This window comes from Acanthaster planci, linkage group LG14, assembly GCF_054643075.1.
Source record: "Acanthaster planci isolate LZ-2023a linkage group LG14, COTS_SCS, whole genome shotgun sequence".
In the NCBI taxonomy this organism is placed as follows: domain Eukaryota; kingdom Metazoa; phylum Echinodermata; class Asteroidea; order Valvatida; family Acanthasteridae; genus Acanthaster; species Acanthaster planci.
In genome coordinates, this window is record NC_141790.1 from 3,806,427 (window position 1) to 3,830,304 (window position 23,878).

Sequence of the window (23,878 nt, forward strand, 5' to 3'; positions counted from 1 at the left end):
GCATTTCTGTTGCATGAACTTATTTCGATAAATCATAGATTACTTCATCATCGCTAGAGCCCAACCACCTACCCTTCTCTCAAGACCCAGATTGCATCTCTGTCTTGGTACGCCGTTACTATTCACCAGAGATTTATTACTTTATTATATATTATTAACATATGACTTACTTTTATGACTACCCTTTATCCATTGTTTAAATGTTTTCGTGCAAAGTTCTTTTGCTCACCTCTGTCCGTTTTATTTCCTTTTCATGGTAATAATACATGTACAGCCTGCATGTTACGTCTTGCACCGCAATAAGTCTTCACGAAGCATCGCTTCAAGTTAACCCTCAATATTATCAACAAGGGTGCCTCAAACTATGTACATGCGATAGTAGGTAGTGTTACGTGTTTGGAGAGCCCACGATCCTTTCTAATTACATTGAAATTGCTCAGGAGGTGCCCTCTAGCCCCTACAACTATTAAAAACCACAAAAATGAGGTCAGAGTACCTTTTTCCCAGTCGTGCAGGATTTAAGGAGGGAGCAACGCCCAAGTTACAGTCTAGTCGTCCCTCAACTGCCAAGCTACACTCAAACCTTCCCCTAACCGCCGCGATGAGAAATGCCGGGCAAACATCGAAGATACCCGACTAGGTCGCCGACATTGATAAAAGTATACCCAGCAAGAAATGAGACCGAGGGGTACCCCCCCAACATATCCAATCCCTATACACATTCAAGACTATTGTTTTACTTAACACATCCCGCCCACATGTCTGAAAGGAATTTCCCAGATTCCTGCGAGACAATGACCAACACAAAGCAGGGGGAGTTCTCTCCGTCTCTTACCTTGCTCCATATGGATAAAAGACATGCCCTTGCTTGCCCAGGCACATTTGTGTATATAATCCCATGGGGGCGCGTGGATACGTTTATACACATTCCTACTGGACTGAGCCAGAGGTCGGCTCGATTTTTTTAATTCTTGGTTAAGGGGAATCCTCGATGTTAAAGGTGACTAAACCAGGCTGTCCAGCATGAACAAAGGTAGGATTTGATTGGAGGTGATTGTATTTGGCCGTATTTGTTTTTAATTAAGAAACTAGCAAAACGAATCTCTAACACAGAGAGTCGTCACTCTCCGTGAGGTTTTAATAAAGTGCTATGGTGTGTACTTAACATGGCAGAGCAGAGCAAGGGAATCCGTTCGACCAGTTGGTAGTGGGCTTTTAGGCATTATTAGAAATGTATCAGATCTAACGTATGAGAAATAGAATTTTGTGGTTAAAACGAAATAAAAAATTTGTAAGTTGTCACTTGGACATCTTAGAGAGTGCAGGCAATTGCGATCACATCTTATGCAGATGCTAAATGTGTTTTCGTAATAGCATAATTAACTTTAGGGCTTCTTTCTTTCAGAAGGCAAACACTTGTGTGTATCCACATAAGTTTAAATTAAGAAAAAGGTTATACATACCTCAGCTTTAAATGCCATATTTTGAGCAATGATTTTTGTGTCATATATGCTTCTTCGTGGAAGTGATTTCAACTCTGGTCTTTTCGATTTGATCTCTTTTTGCTTGTGGGAGATACTAGTGGGAAAATTGCCCTAAACATCCGTCATGTTAAAAAAAATCAAGTTTTCAACGATCCCGAACAGCGTTAAATTAAGTAAATGACTTCCACTGTGGGCTGCAGTTGTCTTACCTGGTAAACAGTCCTACAAGAATCACTTTTACCTCCGTTACCTGTATTGATCTTTTTATGACCTTTCATCATGATAATGTTAACGTTGTGTTGATGTTATTCCTCTTGGTTTAAGTGATCATTGTATGGTTCTCTGTAATTGGCAAATCAAAACCAATTTCAAAGTTTCTCCCAGGGTCTTGAATGTTAGAGATTTTAATGAGGTGAGTTTTCTAGAAGATTATGTTCCGTATGCCTTGGCATTTGGATGACACTAATTGACACTAAGATATAGGTGATGCGTATAGCACCTGGGAACAAATTTATAATAATGTTTGCAATCTGCATGCTCCCTGTAGGCAGATAAGGCAGAAGAGTATGGCACCTTGGATAACTGAGGATATGCTGGATCTAGGGTGGAAACACGATTCTCTCCGTTCAAGAGCACAAAAGTAACCCTGAAGATTGGCATGCTGCCAAGCAATTACGTAATCAAGCCAATAATTTGGTTAAACGCCTGAAAAGGAGGTATTATGAAAATGCTTTAAATGTTCAGCCTTGGAAAAAGAAAATACTCTTGTTAACAGTAGTGCCAATGCCAGGAAAGTACCCGGTATGGTCCTTAGCTAAAGAGGCCCTTTCCATTGGGAAAACTCTCCTCAGTAGTGCCAACACTGGCAAACATAAACTAGCTAATAATTTCAATAATTCTTCACCAACATTAGCGCAGATTTGGCTTAATACTTTGATAGTTACATCACTGCTAATCATCAAGTTATGTCACTGCTAATCAGCAAGACCTAAACTTTGCTACTTTTGATATTTGTGGATCAATAATCCCAAAAGAGATTTATTGATTAGATAAGTTTACGCCTATATTTAAAAGTGGCGATGGGAAGGAGTATTGTAACTATCAGGCCTATTTCTGTGTTACCTGCAGTCATTAAAATGAGTGGGTAGTATTGACCTCTTCGTGTTCTCAATAATAAAGATTTCTTAGCCACAGAATATCCCAGCTTTAGACCCGTCAATCCACCCTAAGCAGCAGTTATTGACGTCATTGATCAAATACTAAATAGCATGTACTCTGGTAGGGTAACAGGTGCCTTAATTTTAGATCTCAAGAAGGCCTTTGGCACCATGCATGGACCAAAATTCGTCTCTCTAAACATCACAGGTGCGGCGTCACAGGCCATGAATCTGAATGTTTGATTCCTACCGTTCACAAAGGAAACAGGCAACACAAATCGACGGCAACGTCTCCTCCCTGGCTGATGTGACTATTGGGGTCCCCCATTATCTTTGTACCTCTTCTTTTTATTATTTATATCAAATAGTCTTCCTTCGTATGGTACTTGCCCAGGTTTTAAAGTTAGCATGTTCGCAGATGAAACGATGATTATGACAGAAGGCATCTCGCCGCATGATACTGAATTATGGCAATAGTAATCAACTATAGTGTCCCAATGGCTCACTAAACACAAACTTACCCTAAAAGTAAGCATCCCAAAGTGTATGATCATTGGACCTCACCAGTGGCTATCTACATGTACCAAGGTCCGGGATTCTGTTGCTAGCACTCCTATTGAGCAAGTCAATCAGTATAAATACCTCGGAATTATTTTAGATGAGTAACTGACATGGGCTGATCAAAAACATTACACTGCCAAGAAAATCTCACAGTGGGGGTTCCTTCGACGATCAGCAAATCCCAGTCTTCCAAACTCTATTTTTAAAACGCTTAGTTCCGCTGTGGTTCGTCCGCAATTTTACTACAGTGATATGGTTTGCTCCAATTGTGCACATTGCCATTCTGACAAGCTAATCGAATTACAAAATTGTCTTGCCAGACTGATTCTTAATGCTCCTCATAGAACTCATATCGGTGATCTTCATCAGGCACTCTCTTGGTCACCATTACCATCTCTCTGGGAATGTCATAAGCGTGTGGGGTGTATAAATATCTCAATAACATGAATCCAGCATATCTCAGTACTTATCTTGAAATGCCACCTCATTCTACTCGATGCAAATCTAATGTGTTATTACACCTCCTTACTGTTCTCATGACAAATGCCACCAGACATACGTGTCAATATTTTGGGACCCTAGATTGGAACACATTTACTTCAGGTCAGCGACGAGCCAAATTTAAAAATAAATCACTTTTTAATACTTATCATTAGTTTTTAGAAACAGAAATTGTAAGTTTGTTATTTTATCTAATGATTTAGTCCAGGTTTACTTTAATTTGTATATTGCTTGGTTTTTATCTTTTCGGCGAGCCATTGTCTTTTATTAATAAACATTATGTACTTTCTTATTTTCTGTGTTATACTGCCTTGGTCGTTTTAGTTTTGGGTCCCTCTTTTAGTCTTCATAAGTATCTAAATGTCAAAATGTCATGGTTTGGATACTTTCTGTAATCAGTCCCTGTTCCATGCAGTTATTTAACTTAGTCTTAATTTATTTGAGAATATACTTAATTAATTTTACCTACTGCATCATGTTTATATCCAACATTCCGTTGCAGCTACATCTGTTTGAAATTACAGTCGCTGATTCTTTCTTTTCAACAACAGTCCCTTACAATGAGTGTATTACCTCACTTTCTGGTCCTACTGTTATAGTTTTATACATAAAGTAATAGTATTTTACTGTTTTCTTTTTATACTATATATACATGTATTAGTTTTAACATTGTTACTATTTTTCGAACTATTGTAGGGCCTCCAAGGATAGAAGTTTTTAACTGATGAGACTATCCTGTTAAAATAAACCTTACAACTAAATTATCATGTCAATCATTGCTGGTTAAGTAGTTTTGAGTTGATCATTCAATGATAAGGGGAATCAGTCTTTAGCAAAAAAAGTGTTTTGCGTTGCATTTCCTCCAGGGGGCTGGAGGGGACTATTATGGGGAAAATCTTTGTTCACTGGTAATAAAAATCCACATGAAATCTTTATTTTCAGTTTTCATGATTGAATTATTCCGGGAAGGCATCGTGTTTATAATGCCCCTGATTTTTTTCACTTTTTCACGATCTGAGATTTACGGAGAGACACTCTAACTTTAAGCTTGATTTTCATTTCATTTTCATGGCTGTAGGATCCTCAGGCACCTCAGCTTTGTTTCTTTGTAATGGTTAAACTAAAGGTTCCCAGGGAAGTTTGTTTCATTTGTCACGAACTTAGGATTCTTGGGCAGATTTTCTTTTATTACGCAGCAGATTTTGGACCATTATTCACGATTTGGATTCTTGAAAGATACTTGTTAACTCTGCACCTGACTTTTAATACATTTCCATGATTAAAGGATTCTGAAAACAAATATTCCTTCACTTGCTTTGACAATCCACCAGATCTTTCATTTTACCTGTCACGAATGAAGGGTTCCGGGAACTTGCATCCCACAGAGCCTGCAGGGCCATAATGGAAGAGATTTTTGTATTGCTTGCTTTAACAATGCACCACAGTTTTTATTTTACATGTTACAAATAATGAGTTCCGGAAACTTGCATCCCGAAGGCCAGAAGGGCCATGATAGAAGAGAGTTTGGTGTCGCTGGCTTTAACAATGGACCAGTTTCATTTTGTCATGAATGGAGGACTGCGGGAAGACATCCATGCAAAAAGGCCTGAAAGATCATGATGGAAGACTTTTGAATTTTGTATTAATTTTAATACTGCATATATAGTCTGAATGTCCTATAGAACGTCCTTATTTCAAAAGGGGATTACTTAGTTCTCTGTAATCTTTGTATATTATTTAAATGCTACATTACCTTATATTACTCCTGCTTTTCTGCTTCAGCCGTTCTCCTATTCGTATAGCCTAATTCTTGCTTTTTATTAGTCTGTGTAACTGCCCAGTGGGTAAAATTGCAGAAGCAATATTTGCTTTATTCTATCAGTGTTTGCTGTATCTTAGACCCATACAAAAGAGATTTTAATCAACAATTTGATAATTTCATATTTGATACTTTTCCCTTAGTTTTGTTGGTGTTCTGCTGGTGTTTTAATGTTAAAACTTTAAATTTAGGATACTTGGATATTTTTATGTTGCCCTTACAAGCAGTTCATCTGCTTTTTTCAAATATAATGCAGCTGCCGATTCAATACAAAATTTGTTTGGATTAAGTCATTGAATGGTCTCTAATGCTTTGTTTCTGCAACTTATTATTTCCCTAATAACATTTCGTTAATCAATGTAATACTAAATTTCTTGTAACCTTTCAGAGTATTGAAGTCAACTGTACTGCATATACGCATTGTTTCCTACTTCAATTTTAGCTGATAATAATTACTTGAATTTTATATTGATTGTACTTATTTGGCCTTACTTGCTCGTAAGATTACTATGTACATATTTATTTACATGACGTTTGTATGATCTACCCGTTAGTGATGCATACAACGTTAACAATAATCAATGGTTGTTCAAAAAAGCTTAAGATCTTACAGCCATTTGTTCTGAATTACTATGTTAAGGCGTCTGACCCAAATGTTTTGTTTTCGAATTGAAAGCTCCTTTTTGCTCTTGTAAGGTTTGCATTGCAAGCAGAAGGTTGAAGCACTCGGCCGCATTGTGAAACCCCCCTCTCCCATGCTGTAAGATAAAACCTAGAATCAATTACTTTTTTTTCTGCCTTGTTGTGTTCATTTGATAGTATCAGACTTTTGCATGCGGATGAGCAAAGCAAAGGAGCATGATATTAATAACATTAACATTTTACCGAGGCCTTAGGTACAAGCTGGGGTCCGTCTTGAGACTCGTTATATCTCCCCAGGGAACTTGACTCCGGGAACCATAATTGTCTCTGTAGAATATACAGAAATAGTTTTTATTGTTCACCCTTCGTTTTGGAAAGGCTTGAGTTAAATCCACGAGGTTACCATTTTCCAGCTTTCAGTGTTTACCCACGGACGTATATAAAAAACCTGGACTTGCAACGCCTTTGTATGAAAAAGAAGCCAACCAGCGGCCATTTTACCGAGCCGAAAACAAATGCGTGGGTTGGCTCCCTTCTATTGACATCAGGAAGAACAAAGGCGGGCATTGCCAGGAAAGCTTTGTATTCGGCTCGGTAAAATGGCCGCGAGTGGGTTCAATTATCTCTATAAGCTGATTAAGGGCATTGCGAGTCCAGATTTTATTATACACGTCCGTGTGTTTACCACTTTACATTACGTGCAAGTTCCCGTTGTTTACCATGTAGAATTATTAGCCACTTTTTGGTATATAGCGCCCTCACCAGTGAGATCATGAAAAGCCACTCCAGCAATGACACCCCATTGACTAAAGTAATGATAACCAATAAGGAGAATATTACTTAAGTTGTTTTGGTAAAAATCGCGGAAAGAGTTCCATACATGGAGTCCATTTTACATGCACACCCCGTGTACAAAACCTCTGAGACTGATCCGAAATATTACATTTTCATTGAAAAAGCTTATACCGTACTCTGTCGCTGCTAAAATGGACTTTCCTGACCTCTAACTGATTTCTGGGAACTAATTGATCCGTCCGCCCCCCCCCCATCTAATGTTGCGTTGAAGGCTGGTGTGCGGCCAAGCCGAACCATTGCAACATTGAAATGGGGGGGGCACAATCTAAACTACCCGAGGTTATGTTAACGCACACTGTAAAATGTTTCAAAGCTTGACGTTAGACACATTGGTTTACGGCAATTCTTACAAATCATACGAGTCTTCTTACGTTGGGTTCTTGTATTACAAACAACATAGTTTCGTTTTTGGCCTTGCCTACTTCTTCCGGGATAATGTCCACCTGAAAGGAGTGCAGTTTCAGGGCATGTGGTGTTGAGTTGCTCGTCTTGCAGGCGGACAACAATTCATCGATGACCTGCATGGACCCGGAAATCCGAGCTAGTATGAGCGGACGCTTTGTGGGGATGCTGTTGTACACGATGGTAGCAATAACCAAACACATGTCAAGAATTGCAAAGAAAACGCGTTTCCACCATTTCAGGGATCTATGTTGATGCGTGCAGTACTGACACATTTGTGATGCTAAGTCACTTCCCATGTACTTATTATTATCGTTGACGACGGCAGGTCTTTGGATTGTACGACTTCCGGTGGAACTTGTTTTGCAACGAATGCCTTTAGTGTCACTTTTGCAGTCGCCATAATTAGTCAGAACTGTTACACGTTTTTGGCATCCTGGCAAACAACACATAGTTGAACCGCTTAGAGAAAAACGGATGGATCATGTCGGTTCATGGGGACCTTCTAAGGGTTTGCACTGTCTGGAATGCCTTGTGTGGTATAGCCACGGAGGAAGGACACAGGAGTTCATAGAGACAAAGCGATTACGTCATTGGTAAACATGCTCCGGTAAATAGCGTAGTCCGTCCTCTACTTAATGATGACTGCCAGCTGTCAAGCTGGGTGTTCTTGTCCTTAAGGTAACGTTTGCATCGGGATAATGGACAAACAAGAATATCCAGATTATATGCTTCTACAAATTGGCCTCTGTGTCAAGTTAGACTTTAATACGATCTCCCCCTCAAGTTTGACTTTAGATATGCAATTTGTGCCTCAGCTGTACCCTCATAGCCATTTAGGGTATAACCTCGGTGACATCAGCTAGGAGGAGATGAACGAGCAGTATGCGAAAGAAAAGCATCGATGGTGTCCTTGAGACGACGCTCCGGCTCACCACGCATACAAGTGGTCTGCATGTTTATTCTCAAGGTAAATGAAAAGATGACATTGCTGATATTTGTTGCCAGATTCCAGTTCCTTTTAGGAAAACTAGATCAGCTGAAAAGGACTCAAAAAGCGGAGCAAACAATGCACACAAGCAAACAAGGAGGAGAAGAGTGTAAATCCAATTTCGCCATCTCGCTGATCTTCACAGCAACGGCTAACAAGGTAATTTAATGGATGACTGAAATTATTTTGTCCCGTTTGCTATTGTACATTTTTGATCAAAATTATCTGGATTTTAATCTAGTCATTTTACCCCTTTTCTAATTTAATTTATTTTTACCATTTTGGTGAAAACTCATAAAATGTCTAAGGGCACTTATTCTTCATATCTGCCATTTTAGTGGTGTGGTTATATAAAAATGCATATCAGTATCTCAAAAGAAAACATTTATTTACTGAACAAAGAAATTTGTAGCTTCATCAGTGGCACAAACATTGTTGGGAAGCTGACGTGTATATAATTATCGCATTGCAATTAATCTGGAATAATGATGAAAGAGTGTTTTCCTTAGTTTTCTAGTCCACCTATTTATAATTCGCGTAAGATTTACTTACACTAGTTGCAAAGACGCAGCAAATTGACTGCCACCTAACATATTTTTGGCAGACGTGACAATCTTGCCCAAACTCAGTTCCGACACCGTTGCAACAGGAAGGAGATACAATACCTCCCGAAGACGGCCGATAGCGGTTCTTGAAGTGGGTGGTGATTATGGCGAGTGTGGGAGGCATTCTTTCGGAGAAATGTTTATACCCGCTACAGTTGAAGCAGCCCTCGGTAGGAATCGAGTTGTAGTCGAAAATCAAATTGTGAGTACGTACGTTAAAGTTTCTTGGAGCGGTTCCGCAAACTGCATCTCCAGCCTCAGGATGCCCCACCTCACGAGGCTGTAATGCCCATCCACCGTCAAGTCCGGCTGAGATCAAACGCAAACACTGCGCGAAGTCGTCACGAGTGATGCCGATGCCCAGGTCCTTGTACATTTCATCCGTGCTGGAGAAGAGTGTGTAGTAGGTTTGATGTTATTTTTTTGCTGGCACGCCGAATTTGGGCTCCGCTTCAGGAGAGAATACAGTACCTGATATCTATCGACGTACATCGCTGCAAAGGAGATGCTAATGTGCAGTGCGCTTGAAATTGAAGGGGTTCTTTCTGTACCGTTCATTGAACGCTTCGTTGGTTACGCACCCCACTATATATGAAGCGGTTCGGCAGCTGCCCTAAAAACACGTGGTCCTGGCTGAAAGTGAGGTGACCTCGCAGCACTGATACCATTTTTGCAGAGATTACGCTTGATGGAGTGTTTAGCAGTGCCCTTTTCCAAAGCATTGGCATGTCCTGCCGAGACGGCCAAACTCACTTTGACCTTTCTGACGGTATTAAGGAGGCATTAAAAATGACCACTTTATAGGAAGGGTTGGGGCTGGTGGCAATCAGGCAAAAGGCATCGCTGCTTCAGATCAGTTTCAGCTTGAGGTCAACTCAGTTCAGAATATGTTTTCCTGGAAGAATTGTCTGTGTATCCGTCCCATCCTGTCAACAACTCCGCTATTGTTGGTGGATTGGTCCTGTGTTTTCAGACCGAGACTGACTTGATCGCCCGCCTCCCGCTAGTCGGCGCTGTCCATCCGGCCAGTGGTGTCTTTGTAAAACAACCTCGCTTTGAGCTGGGACTTTGAGCAGCTCCAAGATGGATCGGTAGGGATAACTTGGGTTGGAGGGAGAGATAAGTCGCTCTTTCAACTGACGTCAATTTCACTGAAAAGAGGGTATAGATAGAAGATTGACTGGACCAAAGCGATCGTCGTCCGAAAGGTTCAAATCGTCCGCCTTCATGATCTTGGCCCTGACTTACAGCTCAGTCTGGTTGAGATCCACGTACCCCTCCTCCATCGGTGATAGTAAAAACGGTGCTGGTCTGCATGGGTGGGATGGAGAATATGTCAAATCTGGACTTGGTAAACTCGCAGGACTCGTGCATCAGCAACATGGCGGTGTAACTGAGTGACTGTAGCGTGTGAGGGAGTCAGTCAAAGATATTTCTCGACCTTTTAGCTATCCTGCCGGCTGAGGAAATGGCGCGTCTTTAAGAGGTTGTCTGGGGAGTCGGGAGTCCACACCGTGTATTGCCGTCTGAGCCAGATTGCTTGCGGCGTGCCTGAGTCTGTCTTTGACAATGGCTTTCAACCCCTCCCTTTCTGGGCACCTGGGCGATTCTCGTAGAGCCTTGCGGCCCAAACTCTTGGCACCCTGGTTAAGCAGGGGTATGACCGACCGGAAAAGACCGCCCAAAATCCCTCCCAGACCACAGACCCTCTGAGTTCTCAGGCCGGTGAATACCGGATGACCGCGCCCGACCTGACCGACGAAATAATCTTCGTAATGCTTGATATGCCTACAGCACGTCTATCGCAGGCCGCTATCCTGGATCTCTTCCCCCTGCACCAGTGGGGTTGACGGCTGGGTCCATCGGCTTTCTCGGCTGTAAATGTTAAAAATAGTACGGTCTGTTCTCAGTAAAGCTGAAACATTCACGCCAACCTCGTTTCACTTGAGCATGCGTCAGTTGTGCAGTTGAGCATGTGTCTGGCAGCGTGTCCTTTAGTTGGCAGATGCCAGATGGTGCGGCCATCTCGTGTTACTTTCAGGTACGTTAACGCTAAATTTTCTCGTTTCGGATCTAGTAGGGCGAATGACGGGCACATGTCAAAGGGGCGTTATAAAGGACCTGTAACTCTTTGCCAAGATTTCCTTTCGGCGCCTTGGTGACCAATCAACGTCTAAAAATCTTCCAACCGCGCTTGCGTCACTGGCCTATGATGTCACCCATGCGTTCATTCGCTTTTGCCTCCTCCAATTACATTTCTGTCCTCGATTTGTCACTTTTTCCAACTGAATAATCACCCGTTACATTTGATTTTCCCGAACAGCTTTCCCGTCCTTGTATCTCTACCCTCTACCCCCAACCACCTCCCTGTTTCGCCCTCCCATTCCGCCGCGCGTCCCACGCGGCCTCACTCTCCTCATCCTATTTAAACTCTCGTCCTTTTTCAGTTAGTCGATATAGTGGTCGGGCGATACCGGAAAAAGTCATGATGCTACCTGACCAACCCTAAGAAACTCTGCACCTCGGTCACATTGTGCTGTGTAGGTCATTCTCGTACTTGTACTTTATTCGGGTCAGTTGCCACACCGTTACTCGATACCACGTGCCCGAGGTATAAAACACTCTGCTGTAGGACACTTTCTGGGCTTTAGTTTTAGTCCGGCCTGTCTAAGGCGCTTCAACACCCTCCTCAGGCGCTATAACTTGTCTTGCACCATCTGTACAAAAACGATAACACGTCCAGGTAGACGAGGGCCGTCTTCCACTGCAGACCAGCAAGCACACGCTCCATCAATCGCTAAAACGTCGAAGGAGCGTTGCAGTAGCCGAATGGAATAATCCGCTAGCAATACAAACCACTCCGCACCACAAAAGCTGACTTTTGTTTGGCTCCTTCATCCAACTCAATCTACCAATACCCCGATGAGAGATTCAAGGTGGAAACCCGCCTGCACCTGTCAGGGTATCGGCATTGGATAGGCATCCTTCAATGTCACAGAATTTAGGTGGCGGTAGTCCACACAAAATCTTTTGGAGCAATCCTTCTTTTTTACCGAGACCATGTTTGCAGCCCACGGGCTGTCGGATGGTTCGATTCTGCCATCTTCCAGGAGTTCTTGAACCTGCTGCTGTATCTCTTTTTGTTCCTTTGGAGAGAACCTTCTTGGTCTTTCCTTCATAGGTCTCACATTTCCTGTATTTATGCCGTGCTTCACACAACTAGTGCGACCGACGTCTACATCATTCTTAGAAAAGTCATCACTGCAACTGCTCAGCTATTTCGCTGTTTTACCATGAAATTCTGCTGGAACTGCTTCCATAATCCGCCTGTACAGGTCAACAAGATGCTCCGGAACTCCTATTTGTTAGGTTGACTCCGGCGTTTTGGTATTTTCAATATTCTATGTCTCCCTCATTGATGCTGATTAATGTGCCTGCCCTCATGCATTCCTTTACTACACACACTTGCTTCCCCAGATCGCAGACTCGAATTGGAAGAACATCTTCGTCGGTCTTCACCAGCGTGCGGGCAACCACCACTCCTCCGCTGGCAACTTCCCTTCTATCCACGGGTTAGATGACTCCATACCCCTTGACAGGTGTTTTTGTTCTTCACACACCCTCTTACAATCACTTCATGGCCAGCTGGGATTTTTTTTCGTACGCTGTACCACCACCCTGGCGAACACTCTTCTCCCTTTGTATATCCTTTTCCCGTTGATTGAGAGCTCTAGAGTTCTGAAATTCAACGTTCCGCCCGTAGGCAGCAAGAAATCCATCCCTAGGATGCTTTCTGATGAGGTGTCCAGGTTACATTACCAAACGCGGAAAAAATTGGGTAAGTCGTCTTCCCAACTCGAATTTCCAACCATGCAATGCCGATGCTCACTAGCTGAGTTCAATCCACACCTGTACATTTGTCTCCATTTTCCTCAGCACTGGCCGGTCTTCTGTCGAAATCTTGCACAATGAAGTGGATGAAAAAACATGGTCATGGCTTCCGTATCCACTAACAGGTTTGCCCGGTCCCCAAAAATCGTCACTGTTACAAATAAACCACTCTGTGCACGTGTCACCGACTCAACCATAGTTGAAGAAACTGGTGTGGGTACTGGTGCCTGTCATCTTGGCTTTGGAGTTGGCCTGAATGACCATAATGGAGTAAATGTTCCAGACCCCTTGGTTGTAGAAACACTCCTGTCATCGCAGAACTGCGTGATCAACGACAACCCAGTGGATGTCTCTGTATGTTTAAGGTGTGTTGGCTGTAGCTTTTTGCTCAGTAGGCGGCCCTGAGGCAAAGGTAACTCCCTCAGTTTCCGGTTCTTTTCTCGAGACTGTTCGCGGATATCAAGCTGGAGTGACATTAGTTCGTCCTCCACGTTGAACATGTCTGTGGTGATCCCGATGATCTGTATATATTTTGAGTTCTGAGTAATCACCTTCTCAGGTGCTTCTATAGGTATAGGTGCTCTTTAGTTGTAAAAGGATCGCTGCGCCTATCCCACTTCTGACACCAAATTGTGGTGGTCTGCACCGACGGCAACCCAGAGACGTCCTCCGCCGATTTGAGAAGTCCTGGGGAACAGGCTCGTTTGGGGCAGTCCACCACCAGGCACAGAGAGTTCCCCCCCCCCCATTGCTTTGGATGACCTATTGTTGCAGCACATGGAATATTCGCACTTGGGCAGGGAAGGGGCTGTTGGGATGGGTGAGACCACTCAAATACAGACACGGGGCACCCTTCTCTGATTTATCGATCCTTTATTCCCCAATCATTTCAATCAAAGGTAACCTATAATTTGCACTTGTAACGTGGAGGTTTAGCCCCTGAAACCTAGACCTATATAGGAGCCGTGCAGGAATAGTCCTAGGTAGGCGGGCTACAGGTGTAACGCCATCGGAGCACTACATTTAATTAAAGGATGTTTTCCCAAAACGTAAGACTCTGCTGGCCAATTTCTAGCCCTAAATCCGACAAACTAGAAGTTTTACGTCCACTCACCACTGCACGTGCACGCCAAAACTGACTTTTCACAGTGGTGCACTTGTCCTGGAGTCGGACTGTACTTGGTGAGAACTGAGAACGAATGGAGAAGGAACTGAACCCTCTGGCGCGCAGCACGCTCAATTACATACTACTCGTCATTAGTCTGGCGCCAACGTTTAGTGTGGCGTGTCAGCCCTGGCTGACGTATGGGTACCTGTCCCCTACACAACTATGATAGGACCCCGCTACCACTCAACAAATTGCTATTGCGTTAAAATATATTTCAATGAAATTGGGTCCTAAACTGAGTTGAATATAAGTGGAGTAACTTTTTGTGACATAATTATTGACGTTCAGGACTCTGTTCAGTGTATGAATAGATCATAACCAAGGTGGCAGATTTCTTACATAAGTTGTTACTTAAAAAACAGTGAAAATTGAACAGAAACTTGAAAAGAGTGGAACTGTGGCAATGATCAATAATTGACTATTTGAATACTTTCGAAATAAGTAATTAACAGATGACAGTCGGAAAAAGCAATTTGGTTCATTTTTTTTTATTTCAAAGTGTTCCAAGTAACCAAAGGCAGCTCTAAGTTAACCATTTTTAACTATTTAATTTTCTCAAAAAATTTTCATCTTTAAACTGTGCATGTTTATGTAAAAGAATTATATGGCCAACATAATTGAACAGCTTTACCCAAATGGAGAGTTGCGGGAAAATGTCGGCCATCCACTACTTTAATCCAATCTAGTCGTGCCAAAAGGCAAAGCACCGTGAGGATTAGTCTTCCACAGTTTATTTATTGAATTAAATTCATTGGCATTTAAAGGGAGCTATGTTCCCTGCAAAATTCACACGTTATTATGAATTATTAAAAATGTCATACTTAGTCATCTCTTCCATCATTATGTAAACTGTCGGAATTAAGTATTTGGGAAATGTAATTCGAAAATTGATAATTCGGAATCAGATATTACAAGGAAAAGAAACGAATGGGCAAAACTTCTTAATTTCACATGCATACATCAGACCATTAACTATTTCATTTTATGCACAACTATTTACTTTGTAAGGTTTAATATTCAGTATAACTTTTTAGTATCGTTGGCATGTCATGAATTTGAGTGACAGAGTCAAATTCATAAGATGGATAGTGATTTGATATTTTCCGCCAATATTTTTTTCTTAACATGGACAACCTGTTCCTTGAAATACAGGTTGACGTAACCAAATGCAAATTAAAGTGGCAGAAATGTTCCCACTATTCTCAATAGGGTGAGGTCCTCTGGCAATAAGAGAAAAGAAATTACTCTCACCTTGAAAGAAAAGCGCATCGCCGTGGCCGACGTTTTAGCAATGGTGCAGCTTTTAAATTTCTACAAAATATGAATCAGAGAAAAGGGAAACACTGCTTGTCAAAATCAAATTTCAAACAAAAATTGGCATTAAGTAACATTTGCATGTACTATATCTCCGTTCGAACAAAATTACTGGAATACTAGTATTTACAAGCATGTGAATATAAAACTAACGTTACAAGTGAAGTGAGTCATGTGCAGAATTTTCAGACCTCATTAAGCCACTGTATCTCACTTTTTATCCAAAGATATAATAAATAATGTATCTCACTAGTCATACCATTTTCTTCAGTATAATTGTTAAGCGCTCTGCTCTACACTGAAGTACATGTAGGCCTACAAACACTCTCTGGCATCTCAGGAAGTGGGTAACGAATCGCTGTAAACTGAGAGAGTTTAATTTGTTGTGTTTCAAACCACTAGCATTACACACCCAGACATGACGTAACTAAAAACGCATCAACCTCGAGCATGGTGAGATATAAGGGCCCGATGGGTCCTTAAATTATTGGCCCTTACATTATGTAAGTACATAAGGGGCCGATGCCTGAATTGCCTTACGTTGAAGTGCAGGGCAAATGTAGCTATAATTACCGGCTCTGCTTACAGGAAATTGGGAGATTGGAGTTAACATTGGCATGATTGGCCTACGCTTATCATGCTTCTGGCCTAAGCCAGATGCTGACTGGCTGCCGTGACATGACCTGTTGAAACAAGTAATAATACCGCAAACTACCTTTATCTGTGGCGATTGTTCTTTCAGTGCACTAATCATTTCATGGCTAATGTTTACTTCTGTCAAGTCTTACCCGCGCGCATGGTTTTGAAAATGGCGGCTTTTGTGAAATTACGCTCTGGCGCCAGCTGTTGTCGGTCTACAGGTTATTTATGTCTATGTTTATGCCATAGAAATCATTTATAACACACTTCTTCCCGGTTCTTTATCCTGGTTGGCTGACATACGGGCCGGTGTGGTTCACTAATATTCGGTTCGTAAGGCTGACGTACGTCAGTTTCGCCACCATCCAATGTGTGGAAATTAACGACTTCGACCGTGCGCGGCGGTTACTTGACCGGACCCTCGTGAACCGTACAGAAATGTCCCTACTAACTGTTGACCTTGTCGTTTTGAAGACTTCGTTTGCACAAAGTTAACAAACGATCACATTGAAACCCTTTGTTTGTGCTCTAGAAGGCTTATACCGAATAAAACACTACAGAATCATGAAAAGAAATGCACATAAATATGAAATTTAGCCTCAACGTGGTTGCTAAGATGACAAATTATTTCTATTTTCAATCGATCACTCTGTCTTTTTTCCACTAAATTTCTCAATTTTAGAAGTTTTCCCAGAACAGTGAGACACTGCATATGACAGGCCAGAATCTAAACTACACAAAACAATCAGTTCTATGTAGCTAGATCATTTTTTGTTCGACTTTCACAAGTTATATTTGATGCTTGCGCGCAGCGCGATGTCTACGTGTTTTACATGCACAAGACCGATCCAGCCACGTACCATGCACGGTACAAGTGCATGTACACGTACATGTACATGTACGTGCTTGTACATGTACTGTACACAGCAGATTTTTACACGCGTACCGCGGCGTACATGTACAGTACATGTACATTTATATGTACATGTACATGTACATGCTCAGCTGCATGGAAATTCTCGACGGAGCCGGTGTACATGTTCATGTGGTTCATGCTTGTATATGACATGTACATGTAAAACCGGGGATATATACCGTGAATTTCAACATTTTCCTGGCATTTTTATAATGACAGATAGACCTTGGTTCAAATAATGAACTTCATGTTAACCTTCTGTACTTTGAGTCTTTCGGTTCCCAGCTGAGTCACTGAATTCTTACGCTAGCAAGGCCGTCAGGTAGGATGAACGGAATCTGTGCTGAGTAAGGTCGATATGCAAACGCATCCGGTCGGGAAGAGAAAAAAATCTAGCGCAAAACCGTCAGCAAATCTAAAACCTTCACACCTTTCTCCACCTCAGGCCAATTTTGAAAATTTTAGGAAAATTTCAAACTATTTGTTTCGAGCCTTCAAAAATCGCATCAAAACGTAAACAAACTACCGCTTACAAAAAGAGCTTTTCACAAAAATCACTAGTTTTGACCAGTCTGGTACTATTTCTCAATTGTATTTTCACAAAACACGTTAGGAAAAGACCTTATCTTACCATGAAAATATGTTAGGCAGGAATTTTTATTTCCAAAAAGTGAAAATAAGACGTAACTTTCATGAAATGAAGGAGCTGTTTGTCTGGCACGAATTCCCATGTCCCTCATTGCGCATGCAAAATTGAACCTAAAAATAGGACATGCGCAGTTAATAATTTTCCCTCTGAAACATACGTGACGTCACTTCAGTTTAAACCACACCCAATGACATGCACTGCACATAGATTTACATGCACTGATGGCCGTTTACATGGAACCGTGGATTCAGGAGTTTACGCGTAATTGGTGCCTGCAAGTCGTGGCGCGTCCACCTGTGTGACGGAGTCACTTTTTCGAACCGGATAGCGTAGTAAATGAATTTGGCGTCAGCGTGACTAGACACGCGCCCAGACATTTCACATGCGCATCAATTCCAGAGAATAGTGCCCAGTCAGGTACTAGTCTTCAAACTTTTTTAATGGTCATTGCGCCCTCTGACTTTGTCCCAAATTGAAATAGTTCAAACCCCTACAGATTTTCTTTCCTAGTTTTATACGGCGACAAACGTAGACTCCATCAAGAAAACCAAAATTAACCTTGAATTCTCCGGCAATTTTGAAGTACTATTGAAAGTTGAATTAAAACAGTTTAAACCCTAAAAGAATATTTTTCGAGTATGAGGTGTGTCTTCGGCCTCGGGAAATAGGACCCTTTTCTGGACATTCACAGTCCCCTGGGGACATAGACGTGCACTAGTGACCTCGTTGCAGTTCTTAGGTGTATAACAGTAAAGCTAGGAGGGCCAGGCCTATTCTTGTGCGTTACACCAAGTTTGCTCTTAAATTGGGCGCCGCGACATGATGTTCTATAGAAGTAAAGCGCAAGCGCTTACGAGATTACGCTGTGTGATCCGCGGTTTTCTATGCATGTGAATTGTTTTTAACTGTACTGACGGCATCGGACCTTGGACAGTGAATAAAATATGATTTTGCTGCAAAATTAAATTAGAGCAAGAAAAAAAGGGGGAATTTCAGAACTTTTTCCAGTTATTTGAAGACAGAATGGTCAATAAGCCCCTCCAAAGAGACCCGGTGTGCATTCCTCTGATATTCGGCTATAATCTCTACTGTTCTGACAACTCCCAAAGACGAAAATGCTCATTTCTACGCCTGTAAATAAAAAAAAACCTTAAAAAGGACAGGGCGCCCCCTTTTGGTCTGTTTCCACGGGCGCCGCCATCTTGACTTACATGATGCATTACACGAAATAAGCGCCCATAGAAAACAGTGCAAAATCAGATCGAAATAGCTGTTGACTCTCAGGGAGCGGTTGGCCTACTTTAAGAATTCAACAAGTAAGAAGTAAGAATTCATGGGTATGGCCCGAAGATCACTTTTCGTTTCAATTTTATGGTTTTAGCCTCGTTGATTTTTTATTCCTCTGTCCCCGAAGATATATGGAAAAACTATACGCGCACACCTCTGAATGTAGCCATCCGCCTCTATCCAAAATAGGCCGGCAATCTTGGGCTTTTTGTGAAAGAAATATCCCCAGCTGTAAACTACCAGTCCAAAATTCGGGATTTATAGAAATATTTCTATGATCCCTCCTGTTTATGCCATATCCTGTAGTAAAAACCCTATGGGATCACAAGATATTAATGAGCTCGCGTGCAGAAATCCAACGATATGGTGGAATGCACCCTTATATCTCTGTGTTGACAAAGCACTGTCAATTTCATTTAAAAGCACGTCCTCAAAAGCACGTCACCGGGGTCGAACTAAGGACCCATACTCACATCGAAGTAGTATAGAAACACGTGGCTGCAAAATGCCACTCCATATGATGCAGGCCCCGTGACCAAATCCCGACAAAATTCCAGGTGGTCTTAAACTTTTGCAACTGATTGTAGTAAGATGCATCAAGTGTTAGTGCAACTGTTGTATCGAAATAAAAATATGGAGTTCAGTTGATAAAACGTGTTGACTCCACCGTCCAATTTTGTTGCTGCTTTGATTTTTTGTTCAAGTAGCTAGTCATTTCAGTCCTCTTCCTATACCAATTTCACCAAATACGTTTCTCTCGAGTTTTTGGTTCTTTCTAATTCTAACTGTAGATGTATTTTGGATTTGAAACTCAGTTGACTTCTCAAGTGGACACCTTATAATTATGCTTGCACAAGCACACGTGTGTTTTAGTTTCCTCAAATAAAAAGGCAGAACTGATAATGCAGGAAGCTTACCTGATTTTTTTTATAGATGGACATTAATTTTATCTCTATATTTTTTTACATTTTCATCTCAATTTATGAAGAGGTTAGTTTAGTAGTTAGCCTACTAGACATTTTAAAGACAATAACAGACCAACACATACTTACACATGTGTTTCTGAGCTTGACAACTTTGCTGCTACGATGACGATTAAACAGAAGTAGCAGAAATACATGGTGCTATTATGTCGTCCACATCAAGCCCTGACAAGAAGGAAAAGTAATTCCCAAATGGTCAAGTCACAACCTGTTACATCTTATGTGACGAATCGACTGGCCAAAGCATTAATTTTTCTTCTTTCTGGTTTGGACAAGCTTCCTTGTCACCAGACTCATCAGTATTTAAAGTCGTTAATGGCAAGGGAATTTAAAACTATTTCAAAGTCTGTTCGTTCTCTATGGACTGGTTTCCTTAATTTCCAACACGTAAGTGGAGCCAATGTCAACGGCAACAAACGAAAATATGACTGACTTGTCCCCGCGCCTGGAGCGCTGCACCGCTTGCACTCGTGGCTGGCCGCGGTGCGGCACTTAGCGGCGGCGGCAGCCCGGGCTATAGCCTAGGCTGCGCTGAAGCACGGTGCGGTGTTACTGACATGTTCATTTCGCGGGGACATGTTCAGCGTGAGAATCAACCTGCGGCTGCGGCTTGTATTCGGAAAATTACGGTATACTTAAAATATTTATTAGGAAAACACAACAAAAAACACCAGCGTGTGGAACTCAGAAGCGAACGGGGGGGGTGTTCGAACCCCGACCCCCCCCCCAGCCTACGGGCCTGACTGTCGAGTCCTTCAATTTGTTACTTTCAGCATTCATCAATTTTCGCTTTTTTTGTCAAAATTACATAGACTTTACATTTCCATTGGCTCCTGACCTCTTCCTTAATTCATTTTACCTTTTCGAAATCTATTTTATACAAAAATCTGAACCTTTAGCCGATTCCGCCGTAGTAACTTCGTGGTATCATCATAATTCCAATCTTTAATGAGGGAATTAATACGGACTTTGATAATGGCCGGAGCCAAGGGCGCGAATGTGTTTATACCCATTTGAAGATGAGTTTTGAGTCAGGAAGACAGTTTTAACAATTTTTTTCAATATTTTCTTCCGTTTTTCAAACACCAATTTAGCAATGTTGGTATTTGCTTCTTGCAAGTAGACGCAAGTAATCGCCTTATATGAAGATTATGCTCACGAGGCGCGCACTTCGTGAGGTGAAGCATGAACCGGAAGCAATGGGCGCTAAATCAATACCCATTCTCCTGTAGAGGTCTTAAAAGAACGATTAAGACCAGCACGTGTTTATTTCCATTCATAAACACCTAGCGTGTCAAACACACTTCATATTTTATAAGTTTCCTACAATTTATCGAACATTTTTTTCATGTCTTTTTTCAAACACCTTGTTAGCCATAGCATCGTATGGGACCCCGCAAACGTGGTGGGCTTCGACTGATGGGATGGCTAAACTGCCTGATTTATTTGTTAATTTCGATTTTTTCACATTTTTCTCTAGTTCCTTAACTGGCATTGTTGCATATAAGAAAACATATACGAAATTATGTCTCCTAACGATTAGACGAATATAGTGCAGAAAACGCACGCGTTAGATTAAGAATGATGTCATGGTGAGGTCATCATAAATGTTCGGGATATTTCGAGCACTCGAAATTTTTGTTAGAACTAGCTAGTCTTATTCAGATATTTCCAACTAGCATTCCGAGCTTTAGGCCTAATTTAAGACCTCGTGACATTTGAGCTAACCACCAACAACTCTTTTTTCATCCTTGTCGAGGATGCTGTCTGAAACAAACACAACGGGGGCCTAGTTGACGCGTCTCTTCCTATTCCTTGGCAAGATATTGATATTCGTTTTGTTGTCTTTCTGGTAAGCAGAATAGATACTTGCGTGAGGAATGAGTTCCGTAGAATGGGAAGTTACTAAGTGGCAAGTGAGGATTTTCCGGTGCAGACATTAAATCAATGTGTCCCATTAGTCAATGATTATTTTTCCCGTGCACAACACTAAAGTGTACATATACTTTGCTTAGTTGGTTAGTCCGTTGGCCAGATGGTTTGTTGGTCGACTGGACAGATTGCGGCTAGGAAGCGTGTTAGCCCTTCATTTAAGATCACGTGGATCTATTGACTTTTGCTGGAATTTGGTCAATCCGTATTCGTATAATTTTCTTAAGTAGCTCATTAAAATTGTATGTTAAGCGTGGCCTTTATGCGGGCAGTTTTCTTAGGATAACAAAGTTGAAATTTTTACAATGATCACCCTTCTCAGACCCGGTGTTTCACATTTTCAAGAGAAAGGAAGATCCAGATCTTATGAAACTGTGAGCCATCAGCCGAAAGATTTATGAGTCCAATCATGTGCTCGGCAAAAACCTTGGGGAAAATGTTCCAACGGGTGGGCTCCATGTTGCCTCACCCCAAAATACGTTTTGTTATTTGTAAAGGCTGTTTTACCCAGTGGCAGCATAATGCCTTCGGTATTTTACGAGAAAAAATACGATAGTACAATATGTTTAATTTTAACTCTTGCTGCAGAAAAATAACACAGCGCCTCGGGAGAAGATGCTTCATTTCAAAAGGAAATAACAGAAAATGGCTTTGTTCTCTTCGGGGGAAAGCAAAAACAAGTAACTCTTGCTTTTGTTCTACAAGCCTTCTCGGTTTTATCATTCAATTGCACATTTTCTGTTGAGCTCACTTGCGTAAATTTGAGATGTAAATTGGGGGATCGAGGATGGGGAAAGGTGGTGGGGGAAGACCAGCCGGCCATGGTAATATAAAAAAAGGGTAGGGTGGGTGACACCATACACCTTATGGGGGCTATGTTCATGATAGAGATGTACAGCCATAATACGTAGTACATTCACGCCGAATCTTACGTCTGGAGAGATATTTATGTCTGTTTCAAATTGCTTTCCATTTTAGAGTAATACTAAAAACATTTTAGCCATTGGCAAATGCGAACAATTCTTCATAATGCGCTCCATTTTTTGACTAACCACAAAAAGTGTGGGGGTGATTCAATAGCCTATCCCCCTACTTCACGAATTTTGGGGGAAAATATCCCCCATGCACCCTCCGAGATTTATGCCTACGGTTGAACTCGGGAAAAAAAGCATCGATTTCCTTTATTTCCGTGTTTTTACTTTCATGCATTCCCTCTTATTTTTAGGCGCAGTTTTGTTCCGCCAACTTGTGAGGTCCACAGCCTCTACAACTTTTCCCAACAGAAATTTTCGCACAAGCATGTAGTCTAACAAGATGCAGAACAAACATCTGTAAACGTGTAGAGGTCGCACGGCTTGATATGGTGGCTACATTTCATTAATACGGCAACCTTGCAGAAATCTTGAATCGCTTGGTGCTTCCTTGAGTGAACATTAGTTGTCTTACTACATAAAAACAGTTCTTTTCGTGCGAATTCTATATCGCTGCAATGCCAGCGTGCTCGTGCTTCACTCTTCTTGCCTTGTTGAAAAATGTCTCACTTGCCAACAGTACGTGTTGCGTGTAAAATGTCTGGTTTTTAAACTGAATCCAGACTAATCTCAAGACATTTTCCACCCACACTCAATGAACGTGGAAGTCTTTTCAAGATTGAATATTTTGGTAAAGTTTTTAAATTGCCCTCTTCCAAAAGTGTTTTTCTACACAAACTAGAAACCCCTAGAAACAACACTTTAATAACAAACTACAGGGCCTACATCCGCATTTCCTCATTGGGTCTACAATTCCTCAATTGAAAAAGGTGATCGGAAAAAAGCATCAGTACTCACTGTAAAGGAGTCCACTTGCGGAGGAGGCTACTCCACGTAACTTGGGTCTTCACCACCAAGCCTGTAGCGGGCTGCTTGTTTCCCGTGTTGCAACGTTGCTCAAACTAGGTAGTAATAGGTCAAATGACGATATGAACAATTTTGAATTGGTTGCTCTTGGAGGTTTTGCCCGTCGGTACCGTCAGTGAAGTCTGTTACTTATCAAAGGCAGCACTGGTATAGTGTGTTCTGATTCAGCCAACATCACGTGACA

The 23,878-nt window shown here is 41.6% G+C and overlaps 1 protein-coding gene across 4 annotated transcripts in view; it reads right to left on the reverse strand.

Moving 5' to 3' along the window:
- LOC110986986 (uncharacterized) overlaps nucleotides 1-23,822 on the reverse strand; it is a 67,917-nt gene extending 44,095 nt beyond the window's left edge. For 3 of the 4 annotated variants that reach the window (XR_015427673.1, XM_087145744.1, XM_022249357.2), the window contains exons 1-4: nucleotides 23,626-23,822; nucleotides 19,934-20,029; nucleotides 15,328-15,387; nucleotides 6,408-6,491 (exon numbers count right to left, since the gene is read on the reverse strand). Coding sequence is in view for 3 of the 4 variants with exons in the window: in XM_087145744.1 (XP_087001870.1) it covers nucleotides 6,408-6,491; nucleotides 15,328-15,387; nucleotides 19,934-20,001 (212 nt within the window). In the remaining variant the exon portion in view is untranslated. The remainder of the gene's footprint in view (nucleotides 1-6,407; nucleotides 6,492-15,327; nucleotides 15,388-19,933; nucleotides 20,030-23,625) is intronic. The other variant, XM_022249358.2, reaches the window with a different exon arrangement.
- Between the last annotated feature and the right edge of the window lie 56 nt (nucleotides 23,823-23,878).